Genomic DNA, 14747 nt, shown 5'->3' with positions numbered 1-14747 from the left:
GGAAACCCAGGTGGAGTCATTCCTGAGGTAAAGGGGTAGACCCCAGGCCCCCTGGGGAACCAGGAATGTGTGACTATGCAGGCAGCTGTACTCCCTAACGTGTTTTATTCTCACATACACGTGGGATAAACCCAGCAGGCAGGCCAGGGCAGAGCACCCATCAGCTTCACCAAGGCTTTGCTGTGCTATGCTGGGGAGGAGGGGAGCACCCGCGGGGTGTGGGAAGTCTGGTGATGGTGGAGAACAGGCACGTTCAACACAAAGGGAAACCAGGAGAGCCTGGAGTGCTTCTGAGGATGGGGAGCCAGCCACCACCACCACCCCAGTGCTGGATCTGGCTGCACCAGCTCCAGGCTGGTGCCACTGGCCATCCAGAATGTGTCAGTAGCCTTCATCTGCCCAGGTGATCTCGTAGTCCGGGTACTTGGCTTTCAGCTTCTCTGTAGTCACGGAGTGGTCTGCTCGTCCAAAGCCCTGGCAGAGGAGGATCCCAAAGCAGTCAGCACCCACGTCAGGGCTCAGGGAGCCCCTGAGGCAGCTCACCACAACCACAGCCCCCGGAGACACCGATGAGCCCGTGCCTGTGACACAGGGATCATCTCTGATCCTTAGGCTCAGCCCAACCCTGGCTGTGGGGCAGCAGCAGCACCCAGGGAGGGGGACAGTGCCACCCTGGAGCTTGGAAAACTGGCACCAGTATCACCAACTCCCTCCTCGGGGAACATAGGTCTGATCCAGAAGAACCACTGACCCCCAGCTCAGCTCCTCTGCTCCCGGGGGACACGGTGACGGTTCAGCCACGGGCAACAGGACAGACGGCACCTGTGCGGGTGTGGGGAGGGTGAAGCCGCCCCCACGGGTACCCCCGCGGCTCCCGCCCCTCGCTTACCACGGAGTACCCGTAGACGTGGATCTTCCTCTCCTCGGGGCGGTGGGCGAGGCGGCCGCCCCCCAGGCACTCGCAGTCCAAGCCCCGCTGCGCCAGCTCCTGCGCCGTGCGCTCGTAGATGTCGGCTGCGGGAAAGGAGCCGTAGGGCGGGGAAAACGGAGGGGCCGGGCAGGGCACCCCCGCGGGGGGCACAGGACCCACCACCCATCCTACGCTCAGGACCTCTCCGGAGCAGCCCCCGCCAGCTCCCCTCGGTACCCCCGGGCGGACGGGATCCGATCCCCCCCCCCTTCTCCAGGGACCCGAAATACCCCCAAGATACCCCCGGGGATCCCGACTACTCCCCCTCCGGCGCACCCGGAGACCCTTCTCCCTCCCCCGGTGCCCGCCGGCGGTGCCGGTGCCCCGCGCCCCTCACCGTGGTACTCAGCCCAGCCGTGGCCTCGCACAACATCCTTGCCGCTCCCGCCGGCCGCACGCACCCGCAGCAGCACGTACTTAAAGACCCCGTCACCATCGATCTCCACGTCCACCACCCCCGTTAGCGCCTCCGCCGCCATCGCGCCCGCCCCGCCTTTTCCGACAATCAGCGACCAATCAGCGCCCCGTCCCTCCTCCGGGCCCCGCCCTTTCCTCCCCAACCACCAATCAGCGCTACGATCCCCTCCGACGTTCCCGCCCCCGGCCCTGCCCTCTGCGGGTGTCCCGGTGGGCGGGCGGCGGCGTGGTCTGGGTGTACCGGCAGGGTACCGGTGGTGTACCGGCAGGGTACCGGTAGTGTACAGGCAGGGTACAGGCAGGGTACAGGCAGCGCACCGGTACCGTATCGGCAGGGCACAGGCAGCGTACAGGCAGAGTACCGGCAGTGTACAGGCAGCGTACAGGCAGAGTACCGGCAGTGTACAGGCAGAGTACCGGCAGTGTACAGGCAGAGTACCGGCAGTGTACAGGCAGCGCTGCCTGAGCCCGGGGCTGGGCGGAGCCGCTCCCTAAGCTGGGTGTGGCTGGGAGGTGCTGAGGATGCTCTCGCCCTTGGCTCTCCCTCCCCCGGCAGCCCCGGCCGTGCCGTCGTCCTGGCCACCCGCACCACTGCCTGGGACCCCCCGCTGCCCCGAGGGGCCCCACCCGCCTGCCAGCACCACACCATCCTCCGCCCCCAGCCCACGGCGTCACGGCCGGGCTCCCCGGTGACACCGCTTCTGTCCATCCTCATCCCCTGGCCCTGCACCCAGCCACCCCTCCCAGCCCCTCCTGCTTCTCGTGCTCTACCCAGAAACCTTTTGGGGTTGTGGGGTGTCCTACAGCCACCTCACAGGGCCCCTGCTGCACCCAAAGATAAGACACAGACACACGTGCTCCAGACACAGACGCTGTAGGAACAGACCTTGTGCAGCCCAGAACCATACAGGCCCCCCCTGCCCCGTGCCCCCCCAGGGCTGCCGGCAGCACCCACTGGGGGGCTGTGGCCTCGGCAGCACCGCAGTGCTCCACGGGACCCCGTGGTTGGGTGGGGACATGGCACAGGTAGGGTGCTGGCACGGGGGTGTCCGTGGGCAGGCACAGGACCACTGGGTGTGCAGGCAGGTGGGTGGGCAGGGGCTGGGGGTCGCAGGGGGTGCCCCCAGCCTGGCTAAGCACCGTTCACACCGGGAGGGCTCTGCAGGGACTTGCTGGGACACTGTCTGGGACCTGTGCCCCACAGCACCCCAAGGCCTGTACTCCCGTCACCCCACGGCCTCCTCCAGACCGCTCTTCACAGCCGATGTCAGCTGCCTGCAGCCCATGGCAGCCTCCACCCCTCAATGCTGCATCCAACAGGGGGGGGCCTGTCCCACTGTGCCAATGGGGCAACACCTATCTACAAAAGGGGATGACCTGAGGGTTCCAGGGGGATGATCCAGGGGTGCCAGCCAGGGGTCCCACCCCACGTTCACATGATGTCATCCAGAAGGTTGGGGCTGGCCACCCAGTCGAGGGTGCGAGGCTCGGAGGCGGCCATGATCATGCACATGAACTGTTTGCCCGTCCTCTTGTCGATGGGGTAGATGGTGGTGGGGGTGAAGCGCTTGTTGCTCTCCACAAAGTCACAGAGCTGCTCGTAGACGGCGGGGAACTCGTGCCGCAGGAAGACACCGCGGATGCGCAGCTCCCGTTGGATGTTGATGAAGCAAACCTCCCGGGCCTTGCGGCCCTCCTCCCCCTCCTTGTCGATGTCTGCTGTGCCAGGTGGAGGTGTCAGGATCAACGTCTCCATGTCCCGCTCCTTCTTCAGGATCTTCTTCTCAGGGCTGGAGGAGGCTAAGGCCACCTTGGCGTATTTCCTGACCGTCGGCACCTGCATCTTTGGCGACGGCCTCTCCGGCACTTTTTGGGTGATAGCGACGGTTACATTCAGGAGGAAACATTCATTGGGGTCATACTGGTTCCCCGTCTCTCGCAGTTCCCGGGCATACTCCCCTAGGTTGTCCGAGTAGCTGTCGAGCTCCCGGAGGGACAAGTAGGTGGGAGACATCAACAGGCTCTCCAACCCAAACTGCAGGAAGTTCTCAGCCGAGCCGGCATTGGGGAAGCCCAGGAAGAGGACACCACGGCCGCGGGAGAGGTATCCCACCTTGGCGATGCGTGAGAAGGCCTTGTGCACCTCAGCGTTCTCCCGGCAGAACTGCAGGACGTGGCGGCAGACGCTGCCCACGCGCCCGTAGACGCAGCTCTCCTTGTGCGTGTCCCAGTCCTCGCGGCGGCAGTGCCGGGAGCAGTAGTAGGTGTAGCAGCTGTGGCACGACTTGAAGTAGAGGCAGGCGTTGAACATGGTCTCCGTCCGCCGGCACCTGGCGTTGGAGCACATCATCATGTCGTCCTCCTCCGCGCTCAGGTCGGGTGAGCAGTTCTCCGGTGACTTCTCAAAGGTGCCAACAGACAGCGGGGTGGGCGGGGGGCGTGGGGCGCCGGTGCGGGAGCTGGGACCTGGCTGCTCCTTCGTGGGTCGGGGTCCCTCAGGCATGCTGGGGGGGACCCTCCTGCTCTCGCTTCGCCGGGGGGGCCCCGGGGCACTGCTGCTGCTCAGAAGCTGTTTGAGTTGCTCGGCCAGACTGTCCCTGTCCCCAGCGCGGTGGCCCGGTGCGGGTTTGTAGTCGATGACGAGGTCGGTGATGAGCTCATCCAGCTGTTCCAGGCTGCGCTGCCGCCCCGAGCTGCTCTCCCTGGGGACGGGCTGCGGGGCACAGGGCACGGCGTAGGGACCGCGCTCCCGCCCTGCGTCCAGCATGTCCCAGCTGGCCGAGCGCCTCTCGCTCCGGCCCAGCCCCTCGGCACGGATGTCATTGTCAGTGATGGTGATCTCCGGTGTGACATACCAGGAGCGGCCCAGGGGACCGCGGCCACCATCGGCATGGACCCTCTCGAGGATGGAGCTCTCAGAGAGGGACAGGGCAGCGTAGCGCTTGGGCGAGCTGGACAGGTTGATGACCACCGGCTGCCGGCGCTCCTCGGGGGATAAGGCACGGTGCTGCTCCTGGGCAAGCAGATTCTCGTAGCTTCGCCCGCGCTGCAGGGCCTCCTCCCTGCGCCCCGCTGGCGCCAGGATGTTATCCCAGGATTTGGAGTAGTGCTGGCTCTCCTGGCTCAGCCGTGGCGGGGCGATGCTGTAGCTGCCGTGCCAGGAGGAGAGCATGGCATCGCGGCCGGCTGGCTGGGGGGTGAAGCGGGACACCTGCAAAGTCTGGTAGGGCAGTGCACCCCGCTCGGGGCAGAACCACTCCCCAAAGTGCAAGGGCTGAGTGCTGCGGGGCGGGGGACACGTCCGCGACATCACCTCCCGCTCCCGGTACCTCCCGTAGTCCTCAGCGTAGAAGAGCCGGGCGGAGGAGCCGAGGGCCGGGTACGTTCGGGCGTCCTCGGCATAAATGGTTTTGATGGGGGTGCCCCGGGGGGCGTAAAAGCGGGGCTCGTCCCCGTAGAAGGTGCGGGTGGGAGCCTCCTGCACTGGGTAGCCCCGTGGCTCCTCCACGTACAACGTCCGGGGTGGCATGGTGTGGATCGCTGCTTTGGCTGGGTCCTCGGTGTAAAAGTGCTGGGGGACGCTGTAGCGGGTGGGGTAGGGGTAGCTGGCGTAGCCAGAGCTGCGGAGGGGCATGGCAGGGCTGGGGCACCGTGCCGGATCCTCTGTGTAGAAGAACTTGGCGGGGACACCAGGGGCTGAGAAGGTCATGCAGCCCCTCTCGGGGTACTCCCTGAATTCCCGCGAGGCCGGCACCGGCACCGTCTGGTACGCCAGCGTCCGAGGGTCCGTCTCGTAGTACTCCCCGGGGTAGGGTAGGAGCGGGGGGTCCCCGCTGTAGGAGTCGCTGGGGGTGGGGGTGCGGGATGCCGAGCCCTGCCTGCTCCCCGGCACGGCCAGGCTGCCGCGGGCAGCGCCGGGTGCACGTGGCCATCGCGGCGGTTCCTGCCGGCTGGGAGCCGCCCGCAGGCTGCGCGCCGCGTGCACCAGCACCGCCTCGTCCGGCTTGATGTCCACCCGGCACTTGACGTGGGGACTGGCACCTACCTTGGCTCCCGGGCCCTCTTCGTGGCAGTTGCTGCCCAGGCAGAGCGGGGAGATGCGGCTGACGCTGCTGCGCTGCGGCTGCAGCTTGATGGGATGCACCTCGTTAGCCAGCACCCGCAGCGGGACCTGACCCTCACGGCGCGGCGAGGGCTCGGTCCGGGAGGGCTCCCGCGCCACCCGCAGCACCTCCCGCCCGCGCCGGGCCAGCGGCGGTGACGCCGAGACAGCGATGGGCACGGCAGTGAAGGTTGGCTTCACCCGTGGCGTGCTCTTGGAGCGGGCCCGGCGCTTGGGCTCGCTGCGTGGTGGCGGGGCCTGACCTGCGTATGGGTCCGGTTTTGGAGGCGCTCGGCGACCCTGCGGCCCCGGCACGGTCTCGGGGGTGCTGGGGTGAGGGCAGGGCCGCTCCATGGCTGGGGGGGTGCCCAGCTGCTCGTCCAGAGACTCAAGGAAGTCAAAGCTCCTGCAATGGCGCTTGTTGAAGGGCTGGGGCTCGCGGGGCAGGGAGGAGGACATGGAGGCGTCACATCGTGGCAGGGGCTGACAGACAATGGAATCCCGGGGGGCTGCGGTGGCCACCTTTATGTCTTGGTACACTGTAGACACCAGGATGTCAGGTGGATCCGTTCGTGTCATCTTAAAAGTGACTCTTCTCTTGCCAGCTCCCCTTCAGATGGCCTCAGAGGAAGGCAGCCGGCCCTGCAAGAGAACAGACCAGGCATCTGAATCCCGGGGGGGGCCTGAAATGGTGATGGATAAATCCCCACAGCTACTGGCTGGGGCTTCTCTTTCCCCCCTCCCCATTACCCAGATGTAATGCCCTGTGTAATGCTGAAACTGTGGGGTCCAGATGCTGGAGGTGAGGTGAAGCCAGGGATGCCTGTCCCTGGAAAGATCCTGATGCCAGAAGGAGATGATGATTTTGGTGCCTGTGGGGCTGGAGGGCCAGGTTTGCCCCTGTAAGGGTGGCTCAGCACAGGCCCCACTGCACTACAGTGCTGGGGGCTGGGCAGGGCCTGGGATGTCAGACCCCAAGCAGGCAGTGATGCCAACAGCACCATTGGGAAGCCCATCCCCATGGTGTCGGGGTGGCCAGGGACAGGGAAACACAGCCCGGGGTCCTACCTGGTCCGGCGGCAGCAGGGAGGGGGTGGGTGGGCTGGGCTGGCCGAGGACCCTGGAGTGGCTCCATCCCAGCACTGCAAAATTAAAGGAGCATGTGAGCAGCCAGGGAAATCCCCTGCCATGCCAAGGGGTGGCTGTGGTGCCTTGGGGGAACAACGAGCAACCCGAGGGACCCCTGCAGACACAGCTCTGCTGAGCCAAACTGAACTGTGCCCTGGGGATGTGGGCATGGCACCCCTCAGGCACTGCCAGGTCCTCCCACCCACCCCAGTAGCTGCCTGTGGCAGTGGGGGGGAAGCAGGGACAGCGCGGTGCTGCCATCCCTAATGCCTCCCAGGGTTGCCATGGTTTCTCCAAATTATTCCTCCTCGGTGTGGGTGCGTGGGGAGGCTGCTGGGGCGGCAGCATTGGGGGGAGACTAGGGGGGAGCTGGAGCTTTGCAGCACCACAGGCAGAGCAGGGCACCCAAAAATCTATAAGCATCCTCTGCTTGTCAGGGGGGAGCCAGGATGGCCCCTCCGACACTGCTGGTGCCTCCATGGTCCTGCACCCCACCTGTCCCCAACCCCAAGTCCCTTCTGCCAGGAGAGTTTTTTATACAATCCCTCTGCTTGCCTCCCTGGCTGGTGGGTGCTGGGTGCCACACTTCATGCTCAGGTCTCACCCCAGGGATACCAACACTGCCTGGCAGCGGTGGCACCCCTGGCACCATGGCCTGAGGGGACTCAGCCAGGCCCCTGCCCACCCCCCCGCCCTGGGCAGTGTGTTACAGAGTCCCCCATGGCCTCGTTGTTGGGCAGGACACATGGACACCTCTTCCCAGCCTGTCCCCAGCACAGCAGCCCCTCTGGCAGCCCAGCCATGTTAGAGGGCACCTGGTGGGACCCTCTGTGCCAGCTCACAGGGACCATCCCACAGCTTGACCTCGTACTGCTGTGGGGCCCAGTGTCACCCCCACACCTGTACACCCCCAGCCCTGTGCCCACTGCTGTCTGCAGGGCCCTGGCTCCCCACTTGGCACCCCACACACCCAGCTTTCTGCTCCCACCCACGAGCACCCAGCTCTGGCAACTCAGCTACCTCCATCCCATGGGAGCAGCACAAGGGCACAGGAGATGCCAGAGGTCTCCGGGGAGGCTGCCAGGAACTGGGTCACAGCCAGCACCTGCAGCCGATGCAGCGAAGCTGTTGCAGTGCCCTGACACTGCACACCGTGCTGCTGGGGCCCTGCAGCCTCATCCCCATGGTGCTGGTGCTGCCTGACTGCTCTGCACCGAGTGCTCTGCCGGGATGTTGCCCACACGCACTGCACTGAGCGCTGTCAGGGCACTGCCCCCCAGCCTGCCTGCACTGCCTGCAGGCTCTCCCTGTGCGGGACAGTGCCTGTGCACAGCCTGTGTGCTGCTGTTCCCATCCTGCCTGTGCATCACCCCGACCTGCCCTGCTGTGTGCACTGAGCACTGCCAGCACTGCCTGCCCTGCCTGCACTGCCAGCCCTGCCTGCACTGCCTGCCTGCCCTGCCTGCACTGCCTGCCCTGCCTGCACTGCCAGCCCTGCCTGCACTGCCAGCCCTGCCTGCACTGCCTGCCTGCCCTGCCTGCACTGCCAGCCCTGCCTGCACTGCCAGCCCTGCCTGCACTGCCAGCACTGCCTGCACTGCCTGTCTGCCCTACCTGCACTGCCTGCCCTGCCTGCACTGCCTGCCTGCCCTGCCAGCACTGCCTGCACTGCCTGCACTGCCTGCACTGCCTGCACTGCCTGCCCTGCGCACACTGCACTGAGCACACTGCCAGAGCGCTGCCCGCACGCTGCCCGCACGCATCCCGCTGTGCAGACAGACAGTGCCCTCCCTGCCTGCTGCCTGAGCGCACTGCACCGCCTGCGCTGCCATCACCACGCTGCCCACACATGCAGTGCGCTGAGCGCGCCGCTGCTGCAGCATCCCGCAGGTTGCACCGCACCGAGCACTGCCAGGGCACCGGCAGCACCCGCACTGCCCCGAGCGGGCACTGCCCGCAGCCGGCAAGGCAGCCAGGGCAGCATCGCTCGGGCACTGCCAGCACGGTGGCGGTGCCGATGACACTGAGGGACTGGCAGGGTGATGCAGCGGGTGCGGTGCCTGGACACGCTGTGCCGTGGGCACTGCCAGCCCCCAGGCCCGCACTGCCCGGCACTGCCCGGTGCTGCCTGCCCGGGGAGCTGGCCCAGGGCACTCCCCGCAGCAGGGGAGGACACTGCCCGCAGCCCCTGCTCTGTACATCGGGCACATGGACACTTCTCCCCCTTGTGCCACCACCAGCACACTGTGTCCCAATGGTGTTGCCCCCCCCCCCCCATGCACATCGCACATGCACATCGCCCCTCCGCGCTCTCTGTGCCACCCCCAGCCCCTGTGCCCCTGGCACCCCCACACCTCCCCCAGCCCCACCTGAGCCCCCCCACACCCTCCAAGATTTCCCACACATGCGGCTTCATGCCTACAGCACCCTTGGGTGCCACAGCACCCCCTGTCCCGCCTGCACCCCTGGAGGGGCTCATCCTGCCGGGGGGAGCAGCACTCCCAGCCCCAGGCCAGGAGAGCACCCTCAGTGCTGGCATCCAGGCGAGGGGGGGATCAGCACCCCGGGGTCAGCAAGGGAGACCCCGACCCCAGCCCCCAGTGCCCTCTGTCCCCCTTTCTCTGCTGGCCAGGCCCTGGCACCCCACCCAGAAGGGGGAACCCCAAACGGGCAAACCTGAGGGAGGGAGGGTGGGGGCATCCCGGGACCGGGAGATCCCAGGTGGGTTTGCAGTGCCCGGACCGGGTCAGGGGGTAGCCGGGGGACGAGGGGCTTTCCGGGGCACTGTCTCCCCCGCGCCCTGCAGCCCCCAGGGCGGTGGCCCCGAGCACCCCCCGCGCTGCGCACTGGCACCGGGCGGTACCAGGCCCGCTGGGCCGCACCGGGCGCTGAGCCCGCCCCGGGGCCGGCATCGCCAGGAGCCGGGGGGAGATGGCCCGGCTGAGGCACTGCGGCGGGATGGGATGGGACAGAAATGGGATGGGATGAGGATGGGGGGATGCGGGGGTATGGAGTGCGATGGGTTGGGATGACTCGGCCCGGGAGATGGGGATGGCCTCGGGAGAGCTGGAGGGATGAGATGGGGAGGGCACAGGGGGATGGGATAGGGACCGCGACATAGGGCATGGGGGGATGGGATGCATGGGATGCGATAGCATGGGATGGGGTGGGATGGCCAGGGAGGGTCTCGGGATGGGGGGGAGATAGCACACGGGGGAATGAGATGTAGGCTCCGGGGGGGCATGGGGGGATGGGATGGGATGCGATGTCCGGGGATGTTGCAGGGGGGGGGATGGCCCGGTCAGGGTCCCTCGGGACTACGACAGGCCCCAGCCCATGCCGGGTCCCCCCTTACCTGCTTCGCATTCGCCTCCCCCCCGTCGCCGCCGCTGTCGCCGCGCTAGGCTGGGGCTGCAGCCGCCTCGGGGGCCATGGTACGGCCCGGCTCCGCCCGATCCGGCCCGGCACAGTCCAGTACGGCTCTGTTCGGGCCGGTACGGTTCTGCTCGGCTCAGCCCGACGCTCCGACGCGGTCGCCCGGCTCCGTCGCCGCTTGTTTTCCCATAAATACGGCAGGCGGAGTTACCGGCCGGGGCCGGGAGCAGGAGCCTCCCACCGGCGCCGCCCCCGGCCCCGGTCCCCATCACCGACCCCCGGTCCCCGGCCCGGCTCCGCTCGGTCCCAGCCCCATTCCCTCCCCCGCAGCATCCCTCGCCCATTGCGGGACCCCCTGGGCAGGGTCTGGGGGACCCCTGGCACCCCGTGCCCCACTCCCGGAGCCACCCCTCGGGGGAGATCCCCCCGGCACCCCGGGGGGTTGGGCACCCGCGGTGGTCCCGGACGAGGCCGCGGCATCTCCCGGAGAGGTGCCGGGGGTGTTCGGCCCCACACCCCCATGGGTGCCAGCACCCGTGCCAGCAGCCCCCCGGTGCCAGCAGCCCCCCGGGCCCGCCCTGTCTGATTTTGGCACATGCCTCGGGATTGCCCGGCCGGGGCCAACCGGGCCGCCAAATCCCCGATAAGCTCCCGGCGCCGTGGCCTGGTTTCCCGGTGGCGGCGGGGCCGGCGCTTCCCGCTGTGACCGGATCCCCCCGGGATGCTCAGCCCCGACACTGGCACGGGCCAGACGGGCCACGGCGCCAGCCGGCGGCTCCCGGCACAAAACGGGACCGGGCTCTGCCTCGGTTCCCACCTGGACCCATCCCTCCTGCCCACAGCTCCTCAAGCCCCCCCGGTGCAGCCGAGGGTCCCAGTGCCTGCGGGTGCTCTCTGAAAGGGCCTTGGCACTGGGGACCCACCGGGAGCTGAGCCTCGTTGCACAGGGAAGTGGGGTGCAGGTAAGTGGGGTGCAGCAGCTGGGTGGGAGAAGCTGGGGAGCAGGGTCAGGTCACCCCCTCCTGCACAGGGCCCCCGTTGGCACCCCAGGGCCACACTAAGCTGGGTCACGCTGTCCCCCCCTCAGCGCTTCCATTTTCCTCCCTGCAGGATGCGGGGCTCGGGCTACTGGTTCGGTGGCTCCTGCAGCCCCCGGCTTCCTGCCCTCACCACCCCCCCCCAGCCCCCGCAGTGCTGCTCCATCTGCTCCCTGCCCGCAGCCAGCCCCGTGTCAGAGCTGAGCGCTGCTGAGGTGTGTGACATGGTCACCAGCGCAGGCAGGAGGGTGGGCAGGGCCAGCTCACTGCTCAGGGGGCTGCCAGGGCTCAGCACCCCCCGCAGGTGCCATGACACAAGTGATGCAGGAGCCCAAATCCTATGGGAACGCACGGAGTCCCAGCATGGGGGATGCTGCTGCCAGGTGGGCACAGAGATGCCTGCCCTGAGCTCATCCCCTGCAGTGCCAGCCTCTGCCCATGCAGCCGTGGGCCTGGGTGACACCTGCATAGATCAAGGTCACCCACCCAGAGCTCTGCACTTCAGGGTGGTCACGGGGGCCTCAGGGACCCAAGGGCTGGGGAGAAGCAAGCTGGACAATGCTCCCCAAGCCCCATGGCAATCACCATCTGCTCCCCTGTGCTGCTGCTATTTTAGGCTGGAAAGTGCCGGGGGATCCAACAGGACCGTGGGCATGTCTCCATGCCATTGGAAGTGACAGCACCATGGCATGTGCTGCTGTGGGCTGTGACACTTCCAGGCTCCCAGGGACGAGGAACAGCCCAGCCCAGCCCCTTGGGTGCTGAGACCCCCCAGGATGGCTGTCAGGCAGGAGTGGGGGGGCTGTGCCCTGGCCTTGTGCCTGCTGCCCACAGGGGTGGAAGCCCCTTGGATGGATGGAGGTCCCCTTGGCACAGCCACTGGCAGAGCCTTGTGTCAGCAGCCTGGGCCCATGTCCCAGCATCCTCATAGAGAAGAATTTCTTCCTAATGTCTAACATAAATCTCTGCTTCCAGTTTGAAAGCATCTCCCCTCCTCCTGTCCCTCCCCAGTTTTCCTGGAGCCCCTTCAGGCACTGGAAGGTGCTCTAAGGTTCTCCCCATTAATCCCTTCTCTTCTCCAGGCTCAACACCCCCAACTCTCTCCCCCTGGCTCCAGAGCTGCTCCAGCCCTCCCAGCAGCTCCAGGGCCTCCTCCAGGACAAGCCTCCTCTTTTCCCTCCACAGCTTCCACCCAGGCCAGGCAGAGACACACAGGATCCTGGAGCAGGGTGAGGCACATGGCAGAGGAGACTGGCATCCCTCAGGTGTCCCCTGGCACTGGGGACACAGCACCCTCCTCCTCCCCTCTACACTGGGGATGCCACACACCCCCCACCTCTTCCTCTCCTCGCTCCCACCCCAGGGCAGGGCCAGCCATGGGGAGATCTTCAGGAGTTCTGTGGGCTCCCAGCCTTACCCTGAGCTGATCTACACCTTCTGCTTCAACCTGTAACACTGCCCTGGTTTTCCCACAGGCTGCTGAGCCTCCAGCTTCAGCAGATCTGCCCCATTCCACCTGGACTTTGGGACCCAATGGGCACAGCCTGGAGGTGCCCAGGGACTGTTTCCCTTTGCTCAGCTCCTCCCTGCAAAGTGGCTGAAAGACAAAAGCTGAATACTCACCTGGGGATGCTCTGGGGCCAGGAACACAGGTGACATGGCTGAGATGCTGATGGTTTGTTTGGGAGGCAAACCTACAGATTCAAAAGGCTCAGCCACTCGCCCTGGTATCTTTAAGAAGCAGACTGAGCCAGCACTGGATTAATTACATTATGGCATGATTGAGATTGTTGCTAGGTTACAGCAAGAAGCACCTAAGCCCATCCTACTGGGGGATTTCCCCAGAATCACTCATTTTCAAGCTTGGGGGCATCCCAGAAGCACAGGCAAGCATCTCACCAAGGAGCAGGATCTGTTCTGGTCGGGTGAGAACCCCTGAAGTGCTGTGTCCAGCTCTTGGGTCTCCAGCACAAGAAGAACATGGAGAGAGTTGGAGTAAGCCCAGAGGGGGCACTGGAGCTGCTGGGAGGGCTGGAGCAGCTCTGGAGCCAGGGGGAGAGAGTTGGGGGTGTTGAGCCTGGAGAAGAGAAGGTTCTGAGGAGACCTTAGAGCACCTTCCAGTGCCTGAAGGGGCTCCAGGAAAGCTGGGGAGGGACTTGGGACAAGGGGATGGAGGGACAGGACGAGAGGAGATGCTTTCAAACAGAAAGAGAGATTTATATTAGATATTAGGAAGAAATTTTTCTCTATGAGGATGTTGAGCCAGAGCAGCGGTGGCTCTCCTTGCTTTTGTCCCCTTTTCCTGAAGGGGAATGATGAGGACCTGGAGCCCTGGTGAGCTGGCTGTAAGCACCCAGCAGGACACAGCTGGGAGAAGGGTTGGCCCCACCATGGGGTGCTGCAGGAGATGGATTGTATGGGAACCAGCTCTGCCATGACCTCACCTGGACTGGGACACAGGCACTGCAAGGGGAGGTGGTGCCAAGGACACAGCCAGGGTCAGCCTGAAAGGTAGAACAAAAGCAGAGCAGGGATCTGAGCCCTGTCCCTGCAGGGCTAGGAGCAGGGAGCAGGATTTAAACAACTGCTAGCAACGAAACAAATCAGCAAATTCAGCCAGGAATAAATCTGGATGGCAATTAGCAAACAGCTCCTGAGCCTCAAGGCAGAAGACTGATGGAAGCTTCCTGCAGGGATGCTGGAATCTGGGCTGGTTTTGAGGGCTGGGAGATGTTAGCACTGGTCAGTCTGTCCTTGTGCTGGGCTTCCACTTGGTGTTTTGACACTGGGGTGGAGGAAGCCACTTCTTGGGCATCAGGAGCCAGAGGTTGGTCCTGGCACAGGCTGTGCCACGATGGGCTCAGCTCAGAGCAGCTCAGTTCCCAGGCAGGGATGGATTTGCTGGCAGCCATGAACACATCAACATGAGCAAGAGTTTTAGCAAGCAGGGATGGGCACCTGTGCCAAGGAGACCTGGGCCACCAGGAAAGGGATGGTGTGAACGCTGCCTCTGCCCCGGGGATGGGGTGAACAGGGACAGGAGTCAGCTCCAGGCCACTCAGGTGTGGGGGAGCTGGGAGGTGTCAGTAAACCCAGGTGCCAGGTGGGAGCAGAGGGATGGCAGCACAGGAGGCAGGCACACTGTGATGGCTGCAGAGAGCCAAGTGCTCTCCGAGTGTGACTTCACCCACGCTTTGTCACAACAGCTGCATCAAGTCACACGCCAGGAGTTGCCAAGAGTGACAAGAGCTGCAAAGTGCCACATCACCCCACTCCAGGGACAGATACAGCAGGAACACTCCCCAAAAACACCTCACCAGGTGCTGAGCTCCCCCCATTCATGTCTCGGGTGGCAGGGATGCTACAGGGGCTGCTCCAAGGCAGACAGACACAGGGTGCCCTCTCCTCCTGGAGCTCCTGTCCTGCACCTCACAGAGCCCAGGGCTGGAAACACAAGGAGCAGGAACAGGGGACCTTGGAGTTACCTCCCATGACATGATCATGACTGATCATGGCAGTAGCTGAGATGCCATCGTGTCGTGGCCAAGGGTGGCTCTCCAGGTGGCCAGGCAGGGGGGGACAGGACAGCTTCCCCCAGGACAGCCTGGCAGGGTACAGACCCTGCCATACATTTGCCTTCTCCCTCCTGCTGCCCTAAACCAAGCAAGACCTGGTCCAGCATGCCCACTGTTAACTGCCAAGAAATTGCAGCTACCCA

General features: G+C 65.5%; 2 protein-coding genes across 3 annotated transcripts; both read right to left on the bottom strand.

Moving 5' to 3' along the window:
• Positions 1-88: 88 nt before the first annotated feature.
• Positions 89-1483, bottom strand: PHPT1 (phosphohistidine phosphatase 1). Its single transcript, XM_071766236.1, has 3 exons — positions 1308-1483; positions 890-1014; positions 89-474 (listed from the first exon to the last, which is right to left on the bottom strand). Exons 1-3 carry the CDS (start codon positions 1447-1449, stop codon positions 382-384), a joined length of 360 nt encoding a protein of 119 aa, XP_071622337.1. The 5' UTR covers positions 1450-1483; the 3' UTR covers positions 89-381.
• A 762-nt stretch (positions 1484-2245) lies between these two features.
• Positions 2246-13295, bottom strand: AJM1 (apical junction component 1 homolog). Of its 2 annotated transcripts, XM_071766350.1 has the most exons (4): positions 12653-13295; positions 9973-10169; positions 6558-6631; positions 2246-6131 (listed from the first exon to the last, which is right to left on the bottom strand). In XM_071766350.1, exon 4 carries the CDS (start codon positions 6066-6068, stop codon positions 2820-2822), a length of 3249 nt encoding a protein of 1082 aa, XP_071622451.1. In that variant the 5' UTR covers positions 6069-6131; positions 6558-6631; positions 9973-10169; positions 12653-13295; the 3' UTR covers positions 2246-2819. The 2 variants fall into 2 exon arrangements, with proteins under 2 accessions (XP_071622451.1, XP_071622452.1); XM_071766351.1 differs by lacking the exon at positions 9973-10169.
• Positions 13296-14747: the final 1452 nt, after the last annotated feature.

This window comes from Heliangelus exortis, chromosome 22 (assembly GCF_036169615.1).
Source record: "Heliangelus exortis chromosome 22, bHelExo1.hap1, whole genome shotgun sequence".
Lineage (NCBI taxonomy): Eukaryota > Metazoa > Chordata > Aves > Apodiformes > Trochilidae > Heliangelus > Heliangelus exortis.
The sequence above is the reverse complement of the archived record's forward strand: the minus strand, read 5'-3'. Positions and strand labels throughout refer to the sequence as shown.